The 24,227-nt window shown below is 39.8% G+C and overlaps 1 protein-coding gene across 2 annotated transcripts; it reads right to left on the minus strand.

Moving 5' to 3' along the window:
- Nucleotides 1-4,962: 4,962 nt before the first annotated feature.
- On the minus strand, nucleotides 4,963-15,961 carry LOC129732123 (uncharacterized). Of its 2 annotated transcripts, XM_055692661.1 has the most exons (4): nucleotides 15,540-15,961; nucleotides 8,093-8,235; nucleotides 7,125-8,029; nucleotides 4,963-5,925 (listed from the first exon to the last, which is right to left on the minus strand). In XM_055692661.1, the coding sequence occupies exons 1-4, from the start codon at nucleotides 15,557-15,559 to the stop codon at nucleotides 5,005-5,007; spliced, it is 1,989 nt and encodes a 662-aa protein (XP_055548636.1). In that variant the 5' UTR covers nucleotides 15,560-15,961; the 3' UTR covers nucleotides 4,963-5,004. The 2 variants fall into 2 exon arrangements, with proteins under 2 accessions (XP_055548636.1, XP_055548637.1); XM_055692662.1 differs by lacking the exon at nucleotides 8,093-8,235.
- Between the last annotated feature and the right edge of the window lie 8,266 nt (nucleotides 15,962-24,227).

The raw sequence follows: 24,227 nt of genomic DNA on the forward strand, positions 1-24,227 counted from the left end.
CACCCCTTACGGAGAAGTACTTCTGGGGATTAAGAAGTGCTATTCCTTCTATCGTATTAACCTCCCCACGGTCCCAGGAGTCGAAGCCGTCGCATGTCAAATGACAATACAAGGTAAAGAGCTTTGTATTGCCTCAATATATATTCCTCCCAGAACACAGGTTGGGCAACGGCTGCTCTTTGATTTAATAGAACTTCTTCCCTCGCTATGATTGATTTTGGGAGATTTTAACTCTCACGGCGTGGCTTCGGTTTCCCCTTCTAATGATAACCGTTCCTCTTTGATCTATAACCTCTGCGACGACTTCGATATGACAATATTAAACAACGGGAACATGACACGCGTTCTGAAACCTCCAGCGCGCCCAGTGCTTTAGATTTATCTTCATGTTCAACATCGCTACGGTTGGATTGCATATGGAAGGTAGTCCTTGATCCCCACGGTAGCGATCATTTGCCTATTCAAATTTCAATTGATAATGGTTCAACTCGCACGCGATCAGTTGATATTCCGTATGACCTCACACGGAATATCGATTGGAAGTAATACGAGGAAATGATTTCAGAAGCTGTCGAGTCGATTCAACATCACCCACCACTTGAAGAATACAACCTCCTCGCGGCCTTGATTCTCGACGCAGCGTAGCAAGCCCAAACGAAGAAATATCCCGGCGTGACGATCAAAGAACGGCCTACCACTCCGTGTGGGACAAAGAGTGCTCCGATGTCTACACGCAAAGATCCGACGCGTTTAAGGCCTTCTTTCGGGTGAAACGTAAACCCGACGACTTTAAGCGGTATTTGGAGCTTGAGACCAAGTTTATAAGCTTGGCTGAAGCAAAGAAACGCGGATATTGGCGTCGGTTCGTAAACGAGACGTCGAGGGAGACATCGATGAGCACTCTTTGGAACACAGCCCTAAGAATGCGAAATCGCGTAACGGTCAATGAAAGCGAGGAGTCTTCAAGTCGGTGGGTATTTGATTTTGCCAGGAAAGTATGTCGGGACTCTGTTCCTGCCCAAAACTTTGTTCGTGATACGTCTCCGGGCCACGACGCGATAGAATCACCTTCACGTTGGCAGAATTTTCAGTTGCCCTCCTGTCCTGTAACAATAACGCGCCTGGGTTAGATAGAATCAAATTCAACTTGTTGAAGAATCTACCCGGCAATGCCAAGAGGCGCTTGTTGAACTTGTTCAATAAGTTCCTGGAGCAAAACATTGTACCGCAGGATTGGAGGCAAGTGAAGATGATCGCCATCCGAAAACCGGGAAAACCAGCTTCTGATCACAACTCTTATAGGTCGATTGCAATGCTATCCTGTATCCGGAAATTGATGGAGAAAATGATACTCCGTCGCTTAGGCCATTGGGTCGAATCGAACGGTCTACTATCAGATACTCAATTTGGCTTCCGCCGCGCCAAAAGAACGAATGATTGTCTTGCGTTGCTTTCAACAGATATTCAGCTTGCGTATGCTCGCAAAGAACAAATGGCGTCTGCGTTCTTGGACATTAAGGGGGATTTTGATTCCGTTTCTATTGACATTCTTTCGGGTAAACTTCACCGACAAGGATTTTCTCCAATTTTAAACAATTTTTTGCATAATTTGTTGTCTGAAAAGCATATGCATTTTACGCATGGTGATTTGGCAACATTTCGTTTTAGCTACATGGATCTTCCCCAGGGCTCATGCTTGAGCCCCCTTCTTTACAATTTTTATGTGAATGACATTGACGCATGACTGGCAAATTTATGCACGATAAGACAACTTGCAGATGACAGCGTGGTCTCTGTTACAGGAGCCAAAGCTGCCGATTTGCAAGGACCATTGCAAGATAACTTGAACAATTTGTCTGCTTGGGCTATACAGCTAGGTATCGAATTCTCTCCGGAGAAGACTGAGATAGTAGTTTTTTTCTAGGAAGCGCGAGCTTGCTCAGCTCCACTTACAGTTAATGGGTGAAACGATTTCTCAGGTTTTGGTATCTAAATATCTTGGTGTCTGGTTCGATTCGAAAGGCACCTGGGGATGTCACGTTCGGTATTTGATGAAAAAATGTCAACAAAGAGTGAATTTTCTCCGGACAATTACTGGATCATGGTGGGGCGCCCACCCAGGAGACCTCATAAGGCTTTACCAATCAACGATATTGTCGGTGCTTGAGTACGGGTGTTTCTGCTTCCGCTCCGCTGCAAACACCCATTTAGTCAAGCTGGAACGATTGCAGTATCGTTGTTTGCGTATTGCCTTACGTTGCATGCATTCGACCCATACGATGAGTTTGGAAGTTTTGGCGGGCGTTCTCCCATTAAAAGACCACTTTTGGGATCTGACCAGTCGTATTCTCATCAAATGTGAGGTTTTGAACCCCTTGGTAATTGAAAATTTCGATAGGTTAGTTGAACTTAATTCTCAAACCCGTTTCATGATTGTGTATTTCAATCACATTTCAATCATCCTTCCTCATACACCTCCAATCGTGTCAACTTGTTGGATACTTCTGTTTCTACTGTGTTTTTCGATACATCCATGATGGAAGAAACTCGTGGAATCCCGGATCATTCACGCGTGCAGCAGATTCCTAAAATATTTTATAACAAATTTAAAAACATCAACTGCGACAATGCGTTTTATACTGATGGATCACTTCTCAACGGGTCCACTGGCTTCGGTATCTTAAACAATAATTTTACCGCCTCCTACAAGCTCGATAATCCTGCTTCTGTTTACGTCGCAGAATTGGCTGCAATTCAGTATACCACGGACCATTACTTCATCTTTACGAACAGTCTCAGTTCTATTGAGGCATTACCTCAGATTACCTTAGTGTGGGTCCCTTCTCATTGTTCCATTCCGGGCAATGAGAAAGCGGACACTTTGGCTAAGGTGGGCGCAACAAACGGTGATATTTACAACAGACCAATTGACTACAATGAATTTTTAAAATTTTCACGTCAGAATACACTTATCAACTGGCAGGCCTCGTGGGATAAGAGAGAACTGGGGAGGTGGCTACACAGCATCATCCCCAAGGTTTCTACCAAACCTTGGTTTCGTGGGTTGGATGTAGGACGAGATTTCATTCGCATGATGTCTCGGAATATGTCCAACCACTACGGGTTAGATGCACATCTCCTGCGTATTGGGCTGGCGAGCAGTAATCATTGCGTTTGTGGATTGGGGTACCAAGATATTGAACACGTGGTTTGGGTGTGTGCTGAATTCCGCGGCGCCTCTACTTTTGGATACCCTCAGGGCTCGAGGAATACAGCCCTATTTGCCAGTTCGTGATATCCTCTTTCAGCAAAACTTGCCATACATGCTACTTGTTTATAGCTATTTGAAGAGCATCAAGGTGCCCATTTAACAGCGAAACGAATCTCGGATAGAAAAAACCATGTTAGTTTTAGTAATAGATTTAGTTTCAGCTCGAAGTCGGCAGCGAGGATAAAAAATTTGCCATTAGATTATAAGATATTTTAGACCATAAGGCATTAGATTTAATTGGCTCCGTAAAACATCAATTTGTATTGTGCCGTGTCAAATAAATGTTGTGTGAAAAAAAAAAATAACAACGACACGCTGGTGCCTTGTAGAATAAATGTTGTTCGCACAAAAAATTACTACACAATATCGTTAAGTATAATCGAAGTACTTTCGAGTGTTGCTCAATATATTTCTAAAAAGAATATTTATGGGGAGGCTGCGTTTAAAAGAATACTTGAACCACAGTATAAACGAATTGGTGCTGTCTGCAGATTCTGTAACCTTTGTAACTTAAAATCCTTCTCATTACAGTGTTTAGTCCCACGTCACCATTTCATACAACCCTAGGGCTGTATACCTTGTAGTATTTTTCGTTTGATTTGGACCACTGCGACTATTATTTTGTCTTTTGTGGTGAAAATAATTTGTGATTTATTCAACGGGATATCAATAACCACAATCCGATCAGTGGTAAAAATTCTATAAGCATTTGAATTATTTTATTTTGCCTTCCTACTCAATTTTTTTGCCTGCTAAAGTAAGATGTAATTGTGCATAAAAAATGGTCGTTAGACCATTACAATTACAGTTAGACCGTTAGACCATACAATTACAGTGATATTTAAACAGTGAAGACAATCTTACAGTATATTTGTCACTTTTGAACACTTGTGAGCAATAAAAAACTATTATTGATATTCTATTTTCTAGGTTAGACAAACCATGCGAATGCTTTCGAAGTTTTCTGTGAGTTAAAATGTTTAATTTATTACAATAAACTTCGTACTTATGATGTCGTCTCAAAACAGTTTATCATTTGGAATCGAATTTTATTGACGATTAGTACCAGAAATTCCAGGAATTCACAGAATTTGTGCTCTGTTTCTACCAGCAATGCATCTCTTGTATATTTGACAATTGCAAACAAAGTTATGGACCAAAGAAAGCTCCTGAATTATCTAATTACAAGGTTGTGACTGGAAGAAGCATGATTGGTTTCTTTATAAAGGAATAAATCAGTATATTCACTCGCTAAAGTTGGTTATAATTTTGTAAGTAATGTTAGAAGTTTCAGACAAATTGAAAATTTATCGAAAAAAAAAAAACATTTAGACATTTTCATGTGAAATTGTTTGTTGATACCGGTAAATATTTGAATGATTTTTGCATAAAATAGAGTGCAGGCCCACTCTCGACCCATCACCCTATTCAATACCTACCCGGACGCGTAAGCCTCTTACGATAAATTCGTTTACTGGGCTAAGCCACTACTAGTACACCAGATGTTTCATCTAAATTGTAACTTTTCCTCGATTACAGCGAAAATCTTTGTCCGACAAGTAGTGAATGGAAGCAAGAAAAAATCTCGAATGGAATTCGAGGCGGGAAAATTCGAAGTCAGTGGACACACACACACCAACACAGGAGTGGAAATGTCAGTGTAACTTCTGAAAGCAATTTATTGGCTACATCTCAAAACATTCAACAATCGCAATACAGGGGATCAGAAACATTCATTCCTCGGCGGCACACCAAGTTCTCCTTTTGCCCGGACTCTCGTTCCAACTTTTTGACAGCAAACTTAGTTGACCGTTGGCCTCCAGCTGACTAATTATCATATTTATTTTGCTTCCCTTATGGGCGGCAGCCGATGGCACCGTGACCGATGGCATTTTGATCGGACTGGTTAGACTCGGTTTTGCCGTTACATCTGCCAGCGATGAGGACGACGCAGGCGAGTTGTCCGTGCCCTGAAGGGTCAACTTCTTCGGGGTGGGTGGCTTTCTAACCAGCTGCTTTTGGTCGAAGCCGGCATCGGGAGATTTATTGAAACGATTAAACAACCAACTTTTGACCGGAGTTGTCGTCGTCGTCGGCGTCGTCACTGCCGGGGTGGTTGAGCCATTGGTCGGGGTTCCGGAAACGTTTGCAACAGTTGGCACCGGTGGCTGGCAAATTGGCTCACATTTGTTTGCTTTGCCTGACGACGGTGAAATCGTCGGCGAAGAGACATTAATTATTTTAGTTGGACTAGCTTTCGCGTGCTGCTGGTTGAGGTTGTGGCCAACCTCGGCGGTTGCCTTTGGCGTGTCATAATTGTGCTCGTTCCGGGTGCCGGACGAGTTCCGTTTGCTGTGCAGAATCTGCTGCGGTTCCTCGTAGATGCCGTCGTCGTGATCCTTTTGATCCGAACCGCTGTCGGTTTCATCGCCGGTGCCGAATTCCGGCGTTGGAGGAAGAGGCAATTTGCGAGCACCGGGCTGGGAGTCACTTTTGATGAGCAGATTCTGCTGGATGGCCACCACCCATTCGTTCAGCTCCTTGAAGCTCGGCGTGAGGAAGCAAAGTTTTGCGTCGTCCGGGGTGATAATGTGAAATTGATTCTTCTCGTTGATTTGGTCGTTTAGGCTCAAATCCAGTTTGATGTCTTTAATCTGAAATTGAGCGGAAAAGTTAGTATTTTTTTATTCCAATAAACTGACACGAAACTTTTCGACCTCGAAATTTTGGGGACTAGGGGGAATCTTCGGTAATAAATCTGATAGTCGAGTAGGATAGTAATACTAAACTCGCCAATTTATTTTAGCTATACAGCATGGGAGTATCATAACTTTGAAATGAACCCAACCGAAGAGTTTCGGGTATAATTTGCATAATGATGGGGTTTTCCTCTGGAGAGATAGAACTGTTCTACTAACTTTGTTGAATCGAAATAAAATGAAATAGAAAAAAAAGTCTCAAATGCGTTTTATCATTTCGAATTATACAGCGTTTTACAAAAATACTGAAATAAAAATAATCAAAATTAATAAAACGAAATTATGTTCGGCAAAATCCAAAAAAGCCTCGCCACGATCGAAGTAACCCCGTAGAATGTGCATTCAATTTGCTTCTCACTGCCAACAACTTTATATCGCAGTATGCATGGAAATTTGACACGTGCGTCTTTCCTGCGTTGTTTTTGTTGGCTGTTTTATTACACTCAAAGTGTTATTTTCAGTACCAAACTACCAAAGCTGTTTGCTCCTGTTTTCCGGAGATTACCGGCTCGATTACTCAAGTGTTAATAGAAAATAGTTTCGTTAGGTTTTGCAACAATTTACGATAATGGATAGCCAGACATTAATTCCGAGAGCAATGTGATTAGCCGTCTTTCTAAGCTTATCTCAGCTCAGGGACACCTACACACGGGACGGGATTACAAACTGCACAAAGTGGTACCGGCAGTGTTCGTGCTTAGTTTGGAAGACAGCAGATGATAGATAGAAAATCGATTAAATTTCCAGTGAGCTAGGAGAAAGCAAACATGTTCGATGGAGACCCTCTTATACCAATATGTGTTCTAGTAACTGTTTACCAAATTGATGGTGTTTAACCATTTGCTAACTTTATTAAACATATTTTTTATTCCAGATCTCAAATGTAGACCCTAATGGAAAGTTATTTAAGATTCAAAGGACCGTCCGGAACCATAAAAAATTAGAGTTATTAGGGTATAGACATCTTTCCTCTTTCAGTTATGTCATTGCCGAGGTTTACATTGCAAATCAAACCCCAAACCAGCCATCGGAGTCGTTCAAACCAAACCAATTATCGAGGAAATACCGCCGATCAATGTGAATAACACAATTACCTGAATACACTGAGCTGGCTTCAGTTCGTTGCAGCTGTTGTACAGAAGCAGCCACCGGTCCAGCAGACCGACGTAGAATTTTTTCGACTGATCGAAGAATAGACGCTTCTCCAGTCTGAAAAGAGTGCCATGTTTCGGAGATTGCTTGATACGCAGATGTGCCGCTGGCAGGCCGCTAAAGGGACAGCTTTTGCTGCTGTTGCTGCCGCTGCTGTTGTCCTCCACCGGGAAAACCACGTTCCCGGCGTTATTCAATTTCAGCTCGGAGCAATCATCGTACAGGCAGCTATCGGTTGTAAAATCATAACAGTTTTCCTCCTCATTCAACTGTTCCTCGATTATGTCGGAGTTGCTAGCTTCCTCGGGGCCGAGCTTTGCCACGTTGTCACTGCCGAGAACGTGTTCGTGGACGTTGCTATCAAAATTCTCACAGCCAGAGTCAATCCTATCCGTCGGTTGTGTTAAATTAATATCATTTTTATGTCCCACACCACACATCTCCAGATATGAATTTTCGTCCTCCTCCGGCTCATCCTTCCTCTCCTGCTTGGAAGCAGTAGTGAACTCCAGCCGCAGTTGCTCCAACTTCCAAAGAAAAGACTTACATTTGTACATCAGCATATAGCGAGATTCGTCGCTTTCGTTAACAATATTCATGTACTCGGCGTTCTCTCGTGGACCATCATCTTCGGCCCCCGGGGGCAGCCGTTTGTCGTTTTCGAGACTCGAGTCGCATTCTTCCTCGCACTTTAACTCAGCACCGCTTTGTGGGTGTTTTTCTGGCTCATGTTGCTGCTGGTTTCCGTTTATTACCTGGACGTCCTCGAAGCCGGGGGCGTCGGGGGGAGGCTGTGGGTGTGCCACCACTGCGGATGCGGTTGTTGCATCCAGGAACTGAAGCATGTCTAGAAAGCAGAAGCGAAAAAGCGAATCAGTTAGGACACAGGACACGCTATTGCAAATTCTACTCGTGTATCGTCGATTGCAGCACAACTCAGCTAGCGGCACAGTGAATATTTTTTTGTGTGTGTCTATACTGCTTTTCAAACTGACCGACTCCAGTGGATAGAATTGAATGGTGCGGTCCGATGGTTCTATAATAACACAATGGCTGAAACGATTTCATGAATCATAAAATTTCATGAAACGAGCACGGGTCAGGCATGCACGGGTGGGTTCTTCTTTTTTCCACAATTTGTTGGTTTATTGAACTGTTGAACTATACCATAAAGATTTTCATGATATTTTGGAACATTCGCACATAGTCTAAAATTGATATTTTAAATAAATCATATTTGCTTTTCTTTTCTTTTGGCTTTTTTACTGAGTAAAAGAGTACACTTTTGCTCTTTTACTCTTTTACTCTTTTACTCTTTTACTCTTTTACTCTTTTACTCTTTTACTCTTTTACTCTTTTACTCTTTTACTCTTTTACTCTTTACTCTTTTACTATACCATAAAGATTTTCATGATATTTTGGAACATTCGCACATAGTCTAAAATTGATATTTTAAATAAATCATATTTGCTTTTCTTTTCTTTTGGCTTTTTTACTGAGTAAAAGAGTACACTTTTGCTCTTTTACTCTTTTACTCTTTTACTCTTTTACTCTTTTACTCTTTTACTCTTTTACTCTTTTACTCTTTTACTCTTTTACTCTTTTACTCTTTTACTCTTTTACTCTTTTACTCTTTTACTCTTTTACTCTTTTACTCTTTTACTCTTTTACTCTTTTACTCTTTTACTCTTTTACTCTTTTACTCTTTTACTCTTTTACTCTTTTACTCTTTTACTCTTTTACTCTTTTACTCTTTTACTCTTTTACTCTTTTACTCTTTTACTCTTTTACTCTTTTACTCTTTTACTCTTTTACTCTTTTACTCTTTTACTCTTTTACTCTTTTACTCTTTTACTCTTTTACTCTTTTACTCTTTTACTCTTTTACTCTTTTACTCTTTTACTCTTTTACTCTTTTACTCTTTTACTCTTTTACTCTTTTACTCTTTTACTCTTTTACTCTTTTACTCTTTTACTCTTTTACTCTTTTACTCTTTTACTCTTTTACTCTTTTACTCTTTTACTCTTTTACTCTTTTACTCTTTTACTCTTTTACTCTTTTACTCTTTTACTCTTTTACTCTTTTACTCTTTTACTCTTTTACTCTTTTACTCTTTTACTCTTTTACTCTTTTACTCTTTTACTCTTTTACTCTTTTACTCTTTTACTCTTTTACTCTTTTACTCTTTTACTCTTTTACTCTTTTACTCTTTTACTCTTTTACTCTTTTACTCTTTTACTCTTTTACTCTTTTACTCTTTTACTCTTTTACTCTTTTACTCTTTTACTCTTTTACTCTTTTACTCTTTTACTCTTTTACTCTTTTACTCTTTTACTCTTTTACTCTTTTACTCTTTTACTCTTTTACTCTTTTACTCTTTTACTCTTTTACTCTTTTACTCTTTTACTCTTTTACTCTTTTACTTTTTTACTCTTTTACTCTTTTACTCTTTTACTCTTTTACTCTTTTACTCTTTTACTCTTTTACTCTTTTACTCTTTTACTCTTTTACTCTTTTACTCTTTTACTCTTTTACTCTTTTACTCTTTTACTCTTTTACTCTTTTACTCTTTTACTCTTTTACTCTTTTACTCTTTTACTCTTTTACTCTTTTACTCTTTTACTCTTTTACTCTTTTACTCTTTTACTTTTTTACTCTTTTACTCTTTTACTCTTTAACTCTTTTACTCTTTTACTTTTTTACTCTTGCTCTTTTACTCTTTTACTCTTTTACTCTTTTACTCTTTTACTCTTTTACTCTTTTACTCTTTTACTCTTTTACTCTTTTACTCTTTTACGCTTTTTCTCTGTTCTTCTTACTCTTTTTCTCTTTCACTCTTACTTTTTACTCTTCTTTTTTACTCTTCTTTTTTACTCTTTTATTTTTTTGTACTCTTTTACTCTCGTTTTTACTCTTTTACCCTTTATTTTACTCTTGTACTCTTATTTTTTTATCTCTTATTCTTTTTCACATTCACTCATTTATTCTGTTACTCTCTTTTTCTCTTTCTCTCTAATAATTTATTTTTTTACAAAAAAAACTTGTTCTTGTATATTATTATAAGTATAAATAATTCAATTAGTGTCGTGTCATGAATTGAACACAAAAAGGTACCAACCGTTTGCACCAATAATGTTTTGCTTATTACTGTTTGTTTACTTGCACTGTAAAGTCAATTATAATTCATGGAACAATGAACAAAATCAACCAATTATATGATAATTGATTTCCAATTGAATACGTATAACAATCCGCCATATCAAAGTAGGCAAAGCTTTAATTCTGCTGCTCATTTTCGCTTACAGCTGAAAACAATTGATTCGCCACGTTGTAAATACTCATTAATTGCAATGACAACAAAGGATAATTCGTGCTTTGCTATGCGATTGTTTGCGTTCAATTAACTTATTTAGTGTTTTCATTTTAAATCGTTTGACGAGTTTTGTTTACATGAATCAGTATAGGTATTAACGGTTATTCTCGATTAAAAACAAAACAATAGATAAAATATCACACTGATCTCTCTTCAATTGGGTTGTTTAGTTATATCAGTTCTTTATATCATTTGAAAGAGCTGCATTTTCTAAGTAAAAGGTGATTTTCAGAAATTTTGTATCGTTATCCTTCGGTTTTTAAATCACGAAGCAAAACTGCTCGAAATATTCTCGGAACCGCTACAATGACAGTTTGCCCATGTACCAACTGTCATTCAAGCAATTTAGAACGTTTTGTTATTAGTCATGTATTAATCGAAGGACAATGATAAAAAGTTTAAACAACAAGTTTTGCTCAGAAAATTATACTCTTCTAGCTGATAGGGTTGGGAACACAATCTAAGCAGCTTTAGGAGTCGCCTGTGTATTGAGACGAAATACTTGAAATCTGTAAGGTGAAATATAAACATAAATATATCAATTTATTTTCTATCTTTTTCTCTGTCAGCTTTTGTTCTTAGATTCTAAAACCGATTTAACAAACTTTAACAATAATTAATTAAAGTTTCCTATCGAGGGACACTCACCTCGAACCTTTTAAACAGTTTGCATCTGTTTTGCAGGGGATTTTCTTCAGCACCCATAAAGTGCCCGAACAGCTGCAACTTTTTTCGTTTGATGTTTTTTCAAAGATTTTTCTGTGTTGAACGAAATTTTATGTATTCGTAACACAGCTAGTTAATCAGAGTTTTCGTTCTCATCATTGAAATTGTCGATATTGACCAAAATTCAGGAGATTAAGGTCCGTTTATTTCGACTGATTAAAATAGGCGACACTGCTTAGGTCGTTCCTTACTTTATATAAAAACCAGAAATCCGTGAATAGCTAAACAACCCAATTGTCGAAAAGAACTGGATAAAACGTCCTGAAACCTAATGTTATCAACATCACGCCATTCCACGGTATTTTTGAAGCTGATATTAACTTCGCTGTTTTGTTTGGTTACCATGACAACACTACGTGTTTGCTCCATCACATATTCGCGATCTACAGTGACATGAGAAACAGCGCTTTGGTTTTGATTTTACAATATAGAATAAAACGCATTTTTTACTTATTAAAAGTCAGTGAACCGATAACCAAAGTACTGAAAACCCTGAGAACGATTTCCTATGGTCTGTAAATGCTAAGTGTGTTGGAAAAAATAATCGGACAATCTAATGCAAATGAAGAATAATACTGTGAAAAGAATGGAAAAAGGTAGTTTGTAGTACAATTCTGCAAAAACGGTGCTTTTGAAGTGATGAAAAAGTGATATTTATATAAATTTAAGTGATATCAACTAAAATAAAAATAGCTCAATTTAGGAAACTGTTTCGAATCCTGGGATGTTCAGGCATGAAAGTACGGGGATTCCATTTACGCTGTCATGCTTGTACTATGGGCCGTGTGTCTTTAATGAATTTCTAAATATCTTAAAATCCAAAATTGACTCGTCAGACCCATGTCGAAGAGCCAAACCGAAAAGCAGCCAAGATCAAAAGAAAGTTGTCAATAATGAGAAGCCAGGATTAAAAATAGGCTGTCAGCGAAGATTAGAAACGTGCCAAACGCAGAGGATGGTACAGAAAATAGACCAGTCAAAGGCAGAGCGGTGGCCGAACCGGAGATTCGAACCATTAATGGAACGGACAGGGATCAAATGGTGGACTCAAAGGAAGGACCATCCATCAAAAAGATAATGAAAGCATTTCAAAAGCGTGGAAAAATAATCTAATTTATCCCTGCAGCAATTTCACAATCTCGAATTGTGCTTTGAAGTTAACTTAAAATAAACGTTTAAACCTTCTCGTGTTTTTCTTCGCATGTTTTACGGCCATAGCTTTAATTTTTTTCCCTTTCACTATCGATTTTAGAACCGCGCGATGAAATTTGACAATTGACAATTTGGACAGTTATATTACAAAAATTTCGATAATGTTGCAACTGTTAAGGTTGACACTTTTTAAAAATTAAATATTTTAGCCAGCTCGGACATTCTCGATTTTTTGGATTTTGGGAAAAAATCATTGAATATTTTGAAATAAATGTTTCGCTGTTTGGGACTTCGTCTGTGAATCACAAGAAAGTTTACCTTATCGCTGGTAATTGGCCACTATCTTCGTAGACTCATATTCCCAGAGATTATTGTTGTAACATAACATAACAGATTGGTCGTATCACAGCGGTCTCTCCGTTGACCAGAGTATGTACGGCGCCGTTTGCTGTTTACCCACATTATTTCTCGAGGAACATTTCAAAAGGTCCTATCTGACATTTGTAAACAAAACCTATTTTATGTTTATTCGCATGAAAGAGCTTCTTGTCTATAAGTTCCATTAAGAAAAAAATAGATTTTTGATATCCATAAAAATTCCAGAGCTTGCAAAAAAACGTCCAATTTGAATAATAATACAATATCGCAAAGCTCTCTGATTGGACGTTTGTCTACTAGTAGGCCAATCTGTTATACGAACAAAAACTTTGACAGTTGCAGATTGGACCTCGAGCTTTGTGTAATATTCTTTACCGGTTTGAGAAAGTGAAAAAAAGTAAAAATGAAGTCGCAATCGATGTCCACAGATGACGCCGAAAACGTAGCGGTACGGACGACTAGCGTGCACCTGGTAAATCTTAATGAAAATGTTTAGCTTAGATGCTACATTATTACCTCTAATATGACACAGATCTCGAACATCTCCTCGTCATCGTTGTAGGTTTCCCTCACGAAGTCTCATAGAGTCGTTCACGTCGCGATTATTTGTTCATGAAGAATTTTCCAGATGGAAACAGACGTTTCATGGACTCATTCGAGTAGAAGGAAAATTTACAAAACTTTCGCACACTGTCATAGGGGTTTTTTGAATCATTGCCAGTCGAGGAACATCATTGAAAATGATGAAAAATGGAAAATCAACTAGTTGCAGGTCACTGATTCTATGAAGAATATTGCTGGTAATTCTGACTATTCAGAAAATTTTAAACGTGACACCATATATGTTGGTTGTAACTATGGTACCTTCCTTCTCCGAGGCTGCTACCTTAACTCCACGGACAGAGCGCCCCCCCCCCTGTGTCCAGCGGACGAGTTTTAAGTGCTAGATTTTGCGATTCAGGATTCCCACGAGAATGATTCGAACGACAGCTGTATGTTGCCAGCAAATTCAGAAGGCCTTTTTGTAAACGACGACCTAACGAGAGACGACCTTATGTTTTCAAACACACATTTTTCCCTATGTTCTATAGTCACTTCGATGGAAATCTGGATCCCGAAGAAAATGATGCGCATAGTAAATAATTTTGATAATATGAAAATGGAATAAATTATAATAATCATTGTAACAAAACAAATAAATCATTCAATTAATTAGTGTTATATAATTGCGTATTTTCAATGTTCTTGTATAACCTACAACATGACATTTTTCTTTTTAATCGAGTTTGACATTGTCATTTCCATTTGATCCCTCACTTCGTCTTAAGCGACCGTTTCACAAACCACTACACCCCAGCTGCCTCACTGAAAAATCATGTGATTAATTGATTACTATTAATTTTGATTTAGAAAAGAGAATTAAATAAAAAAAACGTTGGTTTAAAAAACCAAACTTTCATAAGAAATGATAGACAATATTTTCATGGAAATGAATCTCGAATTCGGATATTAAACGTTAATCATAATGATATACTGTTTCATAAAAAGCCTTTGAAGCCATTTAAATCAAAGGTCCAATGTGTCATTGATAGTTACTAAGAGACCAATCAGATAGGTCCTATGTGATAACGAAAACAACATAGGTCCTATGTAACAAAACCATCAATAAAAACTGGAAAAAAGAATTGAAACGATTGAGAAAGCACTAGAAGTTCAGATGACGTTCTTTTTTTACATTTGAGATAATAAAAGGGATGGAATCTTATTTCGGTTTTAATTGGAAATTGAAAAGGATTCACAAAACTTCAAGTTCATTTTTCTCTGACAAGCATCGATGTCAGATAGGACCTTTTGAAATGTTTCTCTAGATTTATATAAATCACTTTTATAAACATGTAAATGAGCACCCGAAAACGTGCAAAACTCTAGTAAACATAAAACCTTTAGGTTTAAAAAATAGCTCAGATTACCTCTTTAATTAATAATTCGAAGCGTGCAACGTCGATTTTCAGGAAACCATGGAATCAAATAATGAATTATTATTTTAGGTTATGTTATTCTAAAAGCAACATTTTATATCCGCCTACAATTCGCTGAATATTTCACAGCAATATGATTTCAAATGAATGTACCCGAGGCAAAATGCTTGGAATTATTGTTCCCAGCGTGCGTCAATAGTTTTGCAACCTTTTAGCGAATGTAATTGTAACTCTGTGCAAACTAATAGGCTCGATTTTTTGCATCATTAGAATCGAACAGTAGAAACGGTTTTCAATTATAAAAATCAGTGTGCGGTATAAAATTCATTCAAATTAATTTCGGTTTGAATATAATTATATGATTGAATTTAGTTAATTTGAATTATTTATTTGTTGAAATTGCATCCACACGTATTTTATAGCAAAGGTATGCTCCAACTGACACGTCCTATCAACTCAATTAGTAATGAATAGAATTTGCGCGCTGGGTAAAAAACTATCGTAAACATTGCTATGATTCGGATTATCGCCTAGACAGTAATGCACCGTGTAAAATTTTCTGTATTCCATTTGAGCCATTAGACTGATTAAAGTTTCACCGTTCAATTAGTTTACTTTCGCTTTACTTCCACTGAGTTTTCTTATGCGCTAATAAATCGAAGCATGCTTCGACTTCACTCTTGTGTTTCTCAGTGTGTCACCCCTGCTGCGTGCTCCATTCGTTCGCAAAATTTAGCACACTTTCCTACCGTTCAACAGTTCCATCCATTCGGTCAGATCTGCTGTCGTGACCATTTCCGCATCTGGGCCAAGCCTCGGAAACACGCGCGCACAAATCCGACAATCCCTCCCCAGGAAAAAAAAAAACGGCCGAACAAATTCGCTTATCAATTACAGTTAAAATCCGCGCTACCAGCGATAATTACACCTGATTTTCACCGAACGCGTCTTAACTTGCCACCGGTGATCGGTTTAGTGCGACGGCGACGACGTCGACGAAGGAAAATTAATACTTGATAGAATCACCCCCGCTGCGCCGAACGACGACTGTCTAATTTGGTTTCATTTCCAATTTTAAATCGAGCACTTTTCCATTATTCTCCCATTTGGCTTAAGCGATCCATTGTGTGACATACACACAAACACACAACCCCGCCTGCTCCAATCTGAATCCGGTTCTACTTACAGCCGTTTAGCTTAGCAGGCTCTGGCACTGTGTAGTATGGTACCGAGTCGAAAACCTGTACAGAGACCGAATGAAAAGTGGACGACGTGAGAAATGGAAATGAAGAAAAATGTTTCCCGCTGTTGTTTTGTATTCACTGTGCGGTTTTCTGTGCTGCTGCTTGACGGTCGGGTGATAGGTTGATACTAGCAGAGTGTTGTATGAGCATTAGAGGGGTTCAACAGTGGCCGCCAGTTCTATGCTCGCAAAGCAGACGGTGAAGCGTCCTACAGTGGCTTATGCTGGAGCGGCGACCAACAATTTGATGCAGGCGTTATATTTGTCAGCAGAGTCAAATGGGGTCTGGTTGGTGTTTTGATTCTGCACACATACGTTTTCCGTGGTAACACTTTTGGGTTGGGTCTGGGTAAGAAAAAGGGAGCGTGAGGCTGTAAGCGAAATTGGACGGGGAGGGACAAATCGAGAATAAAAGGAATAAAACAACCTAAACGAGCTTAGCCGTTTATGTGACACATTTGCGGCTACACGCACTGAAATAATCTCACCTATTCATATCATATGGGAGTGTTATAAATTTGCACTATTAGAACTTCCAATCAAAACGATGTGATCGGAAATGTGTCATGCATTCTTCATAGGATCGTCTGATAGACTCTCATTACTACCAAGCTTTTAAAATAGATAAGAAAATCCTTTAAATACTAAAGAACAAATAATTCATCAGACTCATTGGAAATGCCATAATTTATATCTTGGCATATAATAACAATTTCATAGGAAAATCTCATACATTTCGTGTTATTATCCTATAGAAATAACTTCACTAAAGGGACTGTTTCTTTCATATGATATGTACATGGAAACAAATTTAAGTGCTTTTTATAAAGGATACAAGAATTTATTATAAATATAATATTTATTTTAGGAAATTGGTACTTGATTGTTGACTGTTAAACGGCAATCCTATAAATTAAAGCAAAGATGAATTACGTCGATCAGTGGCAGTCACAACTTTCGAGAGATTTCACTACCGACTTCCTGACAAATGATTGATAAAAAAGAAATTACCGGTTCAACGTTGGCCACTTGATCCGAGCTCCAATGGTCTGTTCGTTGTTTGCCCTACGATTATATAAGTGCCAATTTCTTCGGTGTGATCTATAGTTGTGAATATCTATGTAAGTTTAATCTCAAATGAAATAAAGAAAAATAACTTACCCATTGGAGATAAGAAAATATCCTTCCAATCGCTCAATAAGACGCCGTCTTCTTGTGGTGTGGCCACTTTGAATAACAATCTGGATTATTCGATACCAAATCCAAACGTCAAAACAAAACTTCACAAGTTAAACTGACAAAAAGTCACGGCGACATGTGTTTTTTAATGGTTTTATCAATAAGATTTCATTCGTTGTTTTGCTTTCGTCTCGATTAGACGCAAAGTGTTTATCTCCGTTTGAGTTCGCAAAATAACAATGCACGAGTTATCGTACGGGTGTTTTTTTGTCGATTAGTTCTTGTGTTGCGCGATAACAATAGCCTGTTTAATATCGGCAGAAACATCTGCACACTGGTAGGGGCAGGCTACCCCGCCAGTGAACTGATACGCAGCTGATATATCAGCAAGAATAATTCTCCCGCACCGCTGTTACCCCGCTAGCAGCACGGACCATCATACGACCAAGCGAGTGGAAGTCAACTACAAGTGGCATCTACAAGGTCGAGTGTAAGATACGGCCACTGTGTCACAACACGAAGCTGGATCGTCATTGTTTGTTCTGCGGAGACACTCGATTAATCCAACTATCAGCCGTGCGGTCGTGACTTAGACGTTCGGTGACGTATTACCTTTAGAATTTTTACTATTATTATCAATATTATTACTTTGTTATAGTATTATTATTAATATTATTATTGATATTATTATTATTGTTATTATTATTATTATTACTACAATTATTATAATTATTGTTATTATTACTATTGTTATTAGTACTAGTATTACTGTTTTTTTTTTATTTGATCCATTGTAGATTGAAAAATTGTTTTTAATATTTAATATCAACTACTTGAACCCCCCCCCCCATATTCGAATATTTATCGTTTGTGTGCGGTAGAGCGTAACGCTCCCGCAAAATGGCCGAAGTGCAGGTGCAACTTTTCCTGGATGTGGAAACAAACGGGGAAGAAATTGAAATTTCTCCCATCAGCTCCCCCTACCTTCCACTGTGCCCTCCCCTTTGCCAAGTCCTGTACCAAGAGTACCGGAATTACGGGTAAAAGCTTACCCAGATGCCGCTGGCGGTCCCTACGTTGTTTTTTTCCGGCCCATAAAGAAGCCATTGAATATTATTCAAATTGGCAAAGACCTGGCAAAACATTTTTCGGCCGTAACCGAGATTACGAAGGTGAGGCCGAACAAACTGCGAGTTGTCGTGAGTAGCTTGAAGCAAGCAAACGAAATTGCTGGCTACGAGCTCTCTTCACGAGAGAGTATCGCGTGTACATCTCTGCAAAGGATGTAGAAATCGACGATGTGGTTACCGAGGGGAATCTCACTGTCGATGACATTTTGCGTCATGGAGTTGGCTGTTTTAAAAACCCCTTGACGCAAAGTGTAAAGATACTGGATTGCAAGCAATTGCATTCAGTATCCATCGAAGAAGGGAAGAATAAATTCCTCCCTTCGGATTCCTTCCGAGTAACATTCGCCGGATCCGCGCTGCCGAACTACGTCCGCTTGGACAGGGTTCGACTACCTGTACGCCTGTTCGTACCGCGGGTCGTGCATTGCCAAAACTGTAAGTGTAAGCAGTTAGGTCACACAGCCACCTACTGCTGCAACAAGGCACGCTGTAGCAAGTGCGGAGGCAATCATGCTGAGAACGCTTGCAGTGGGGATACTGAAAAGTGTCTTTATTGCGAGGGAACTCGGCATGACCTTCCGGCATGTCCCGCGTACAAACAGCGCGAGGAAAAAATTAAGCGTTCCCTTAAGGAACGACCAAAGCGCTCTTTTGCAGAAATGCTTAAGAGGGCTGAGCCACCCTGGTACATCTGACGATCCCGTCGAAGGGTGTTCCTATGCCTTGCCAGAGGGATCAAGGAAGAGGAGAATGCTCAACTCTCCTAATCTTTTTCGCAAAGGTCGTAAGATAACCCCTAGCGGAATGACCAATAAGACAACACAAAAAGGAAGCGGTGAAGAAAAACCGAAGCAAGTACCCCCCGGTTTTAATTTCAAATCGAGCCAGGAGTACCCACCGCTTCCTGGGGCACCAAAAACCCCTCGTGCACCCATATCTCGATCAGAAGACATAAAAGAAACAGGGTTCATAAAATTCTCTGATATTGTGGACGGGATATTTAAAACATTCAACATACCAGATCCCCTTCAAAACATTCTTCTTGCCCTTCTCCCTACAGTGAAAACCTTTTTGAAGCAACTCACAGCAACTTGGCCCCTCATTTCAGCTATCGTATCTTTCGATGACTAATACGTCGAAAGAGGTTAGGAAATTTGTCACTGTGTTACAGTGGAACTGCAGAAGTATCATCCCCAAATTTGATTTATTTTCACATTTCATAAACACATACAATTGTGATGCGTTCGCGCTCTGTGAAACCTTTCTCAATTCAAATGACCAACTTAACTTCCACGATTTTAACATCATTCGTCGAGATCGAGACTCACACGGTGGAGGGGTACTTTTAGGGATCAAAAAGTGCTATTCTTTTTTCAGAATCGACCTCCCCTCGATCTCGAATATTGAAGTTGTTGCCATTCAAACGAATATGAATGGAAAAGACCTTTGCCTTGTTTCGTTATATATTCCCCCATCCGCGCGGATTGAACAGAAGCAACTCCTTGATATAGCAGAATAGCTTCCCGCACCTTTTTTGATTTTGGGAGATTTTAACTCTCACTGTTCGCTATGGGGGTCGCTGTACGACGACAACCGATCTTCTTTAATTTGTAACTTGATCGACGACTTCAATATGACACTTCTGAATACTGGGGAAGCGACACGTGTACCTAATCCTCCAGCACGTGAAAGCGTGCTTGACCTATCCCTCTGCTCGACATCACTAGCGTTAGATTGCCAGTGGAGAGTAATCAACGATCCCCACGGTAGTGATCATCTTCCAATCGTTATATCAATTGCTAATGGTTCAACTCCCCCGAACCCAATCAATATTTCCTACGACCTTACACGTAATATTGATTGGAAGCGTTATGAGTCTATTATAGCGGAATCTATCGAGACTCACGAGGAACTTTCTCCGGAGGAAGAATACGCGTTCTTAGCTGGCTTGATAATCGACGCCGCGACTCAAGCTCAGACGAAACCGATACCCGGGGTAACGATTAGACAGCGCCCTCCCAACAAATGGTGGGACAAAGAGTGCTCTGAGCTGTACGCGCGAAGGTCCGCGGCGTATAAGGACTACCGGGAGTACGGCACTGTCAACCTACTTCGAAAGTACGAGGCACTGGGCAGGCAGATGAAGAGCTTAGTAAAGGCGAAAAAACGCGGGTACTGGCGGCGGTTCGTAAACGCGTCGTCGAGGGAAACAGCGATGAGCACTCTTTGGGATACCGCCAGGCGCATGCGGAACCGTGACGTTTCGAATGAGAGTGAGGAGTATTCAGATCGCTGGATACTCGATTTTGCCAAAAAGGTCTGTCCAGACTCTGTACCGGAACAGAAAACCTTTCGCGACGCGTTATTAGTAACTACGGAAGAGCCTCCATTTTCGATGTTGGAATTTTCAATGGCTCTCCTGTCGTGCAACAATAAGGCTTAAGGGTTAGATAGAATAAAATTCAACCCGTTGAAGAATCTACCCGACTCTGCAAAAAGATGCTTGTTGAATTTGTTCAACAAGTTTCTTGAGCTAAATATTGTTCCGCATGACTGGAGGGAGGTAAAAGTCATTGCTATTCGGAAACCCGGGAAACCTGCCTCTGATCACAATTCATATAGGCCGATTGCGATGCTCTCTTGCCTCCGGAAATTAATGGAGAAAATGATCCTCTTACGGTTAGACAATTGGGTCGAAACAAACGGGTTACTTTCAGATACTCAATTTGGCTTTCGCCGGGGCAAAGGGACGAACGATTGCCTAGCGTTGAAAAGAGCAAATGGCTTCTGCGTTCATGGATATTAAGGGGGCTTTTGACTCTGTCTCTGTAGAAGTTTTAAGCGCGAAACTTCATTCGCAGGGACTTTCACCAAATTTGAATAACTTTTTGCTCAATTTGTTGTCAGAAAAGCATATGTATTTCTCACATGGCGATTCGACAACTTCCCGAATTAGTTACATGGGCCTTCCCCAGGGCTCATGTTGAAGTCCTCTCTTATATAATTTGTACGTCAATGACATCGATGAATGTCTTGCAAATTCATGCACGCTAAGGCAACTTGCAGACGATAGCGTTGTATCCATTACTGGTAGCGAGGCTAGCGATCTGCAAGGACCATTGCAAGATACCTTAGACAATTTGTCTGAATGGGCTCTTAAGCTGGGTATCGAACTCTATCCGGAGAAAACTGAGTTGGTCGTTTTGCCTTTCTCCTAGAAAGGTATAGCAATCACTGGAAAAACCAAAGGTATAAAAGTGGTCCCAATGGCCGAATGTTATATACCACTCGACCCCTTTCGACGAACTGAGCATTTTCTGTATGTATGTATGTATGTGTGTATGTGTGTGTGTGTGTGTGTGTGTGTGTGTTGGTGTATGTATGTGCAACTTTTTTGTTTTTTGCAATTTTCATAAAATTAATTGCAAATGAAAGGTCTAGTTGCGCCATAGGATGCTATTGAATTTCATTGTAATCGGATTTTTAGTTTAGAGGTTATGTATCAAAATGTAAAAATCACGAAACATCAATATCTCAGAAACCACACAACCGATTTTAATAAAATTGGTTTCGTATGATTGGGCTGTCTCCAGAACCCTTAATTTTTAAATTTCGTTATGATTGAACATATGGTTCAAAAGTTATGTAAAGAAAAGTTAACCTGAGATTGTTTAAACTCACTCATTTTTCTCAGAGATGGCTGGACCGATTTTCACAAAATTAGTGTCAAATGAAAGGTCTAGTTGCCCCATAGATTGCTATTGAATTTCATTGCAATCGGATTGTAACTTTGTCCGTTGTTCATAAAAATGTGAAATCACAAAATGAAAGTAAAAATATTGACTATCTCCTAACGATCACTGGCTAATTAAAAGGTAGAAAAGTGATCCAAATGGCCGAGTGTCATATACTACTCGACTCAGTTAGACGAATCGAGCATTTTCTGCATATAAGCATGTATAGGTGTATATGTTTGTGTGTGGGTGTGTACGTGTGTATGTGCACCTTTTTTCGCACTCACTATTCTCAGATACCGCTCAGCTTCTGAGACGTGCAGACGTTCTTTCGATTGCGCTTATCACAAGTCAAGCATCTATTACAGAATTTTTTCCGATTGTACCGTGCCGCGTCGCGTGTTACGTGTTTCCGCGATGAGGCGAGAGAATACTATTAAAATCGACTACTCGCAGTTTACCGTTAAACCCACTATTGAAAAACTTTACGGCTTCTGTCGTACCGTGCTCGAATTGAAAAGAGAAGATATCAAACGACTTCAGTGCCATAGAGGTGAGGCATGTGCATTTGTCAGGGTCAGCGACTTAACGCTCGCACAAAAAATTGTAGATGAGCACGACGGAAAACATGAAGTGGAATGTGAGGGGAAGAAAATTAGGCTTCGTATTACATTGGAAGATGGTAGTGTCGAAGTGAGAGTTCATGACCTTCCTGAAGACGTGTCAGAAGAAAGGGTTGTCCATTTCCTTAAAGGCTATGGTGAAGTGATCTCGATTGGGGAGTTATCATGGGGCGCGAGTGACGAATGTGAAGGGATACCGCTCGGTGTATGGTCTGCCCGTATGCTAGTTAAGCGAAATATCGACTCATGGAGTACAATCGACGGAGAACAAGCGTTCATTACGTACAAAGGTCAAACACCATCATGCCGACATTGCAAAGAACAAGCGCACACTGGCATATCATGCGTCCAGAACAAAAAGTTACTATTCCAGAAGAGCTACGCAAACGTGACTAAGCAAACTGGACAGCCCGGCAGGTCAGTGACCGGTCATCAACCCAAAAAATCAGCTGGTGTGAAGCAACAAGATAGAAAACCTGTCGGTCAAAAACCTTTTGCTCCACCACCGTTATCATCTGATGCGTTTCCCGAACTACCAAAATCTTCGAGCCAGAGTGAATCCTCGGGCCCGAAAACACAAACGAGTACCCAACCTGGAGCAAATGTTCTGTCCACACGCTCGCAGACGAAAGTGTCCAACGTGCAAACGTCTCTCCTAACACCATTGCAACCTGTCGTGGGTTCGGATACCATCTTTAAAAAGCCGGAAAACGCGCTGCGATTGCAGAGCAAAATCAACAACGGGAACGAAACAGATGAGTCCTCCACTTCTACAAGTAGTAGACGAAGCCGAACCAAACCGATTGGTAAAAAGCCCCGTCGGGAAGACGATGACGATGGTATGGAGGCAGAATACATTCTTTAAATGGCTCTCACGTCGTACAACATCGCATCTATAAACATCGCTACAATTACGAACCCCACGAAGCAGAACGCGCTCCGAACCTTCATCAACAGCCATAGCCTCGACATCGTGTGCCTACAAGAAGTAGAGAACGAACACCTCTCCTTGCCGGGTTACGTCGTTTTCTTCAATATTGACCACTCGAGAAGAGGAACAGCTATTGCGCTGAAACAACACATCCAAGCCACTCACATTGATCGAGAGAACTTTTTCAATGAGACGCTCCCATACTACCTACGGCATCGAACCACGAATGTCATTTTGGCTGGCGATTTCAACTGCGTGCTTCGAGCAGGTGATTCGAGTAGCCCAAACATGAGCCCCGCCCTCAAAGTAATTGTCCAACAACTGCAGCTACATGATATATGGGAAAAACTGTGTCCACGCTACCCCGGGTTTACGTACGTTTGTCGTAACGCACGCTCGCGCCTTGATCGGATTTACGTGAGCACCAGTCTACAGGATCATCTACGGACAGCACATGCTCACGTTTGCTCATTCACCGATCATAAAGCATTAACACTTCGACTATGTCTCCCGAATCTCGGTCAAGAACATGGTCGCGGTTTTTGGTCTCTCCGACCACACCTTCTGACCGACGAAAACGTTGCGGAATTTCAATAC

The sequence above is a fragment of the Wyeomyia smithii genome, chromosome 3 (genome assembly GCF_029784165.1).
Source record: "Wyeomyia smithii strain HCP4-BCI-WySm-NY-G18 chromosome 3, ASM2978416v1, whole genome shotgun sequence".
Lineage (NCBI taxonomy): Eukaryota > Metazoa > Arthropoda > Insecta > Diptera > Culicidae > Wyeomyia > Wyeomyia smithii.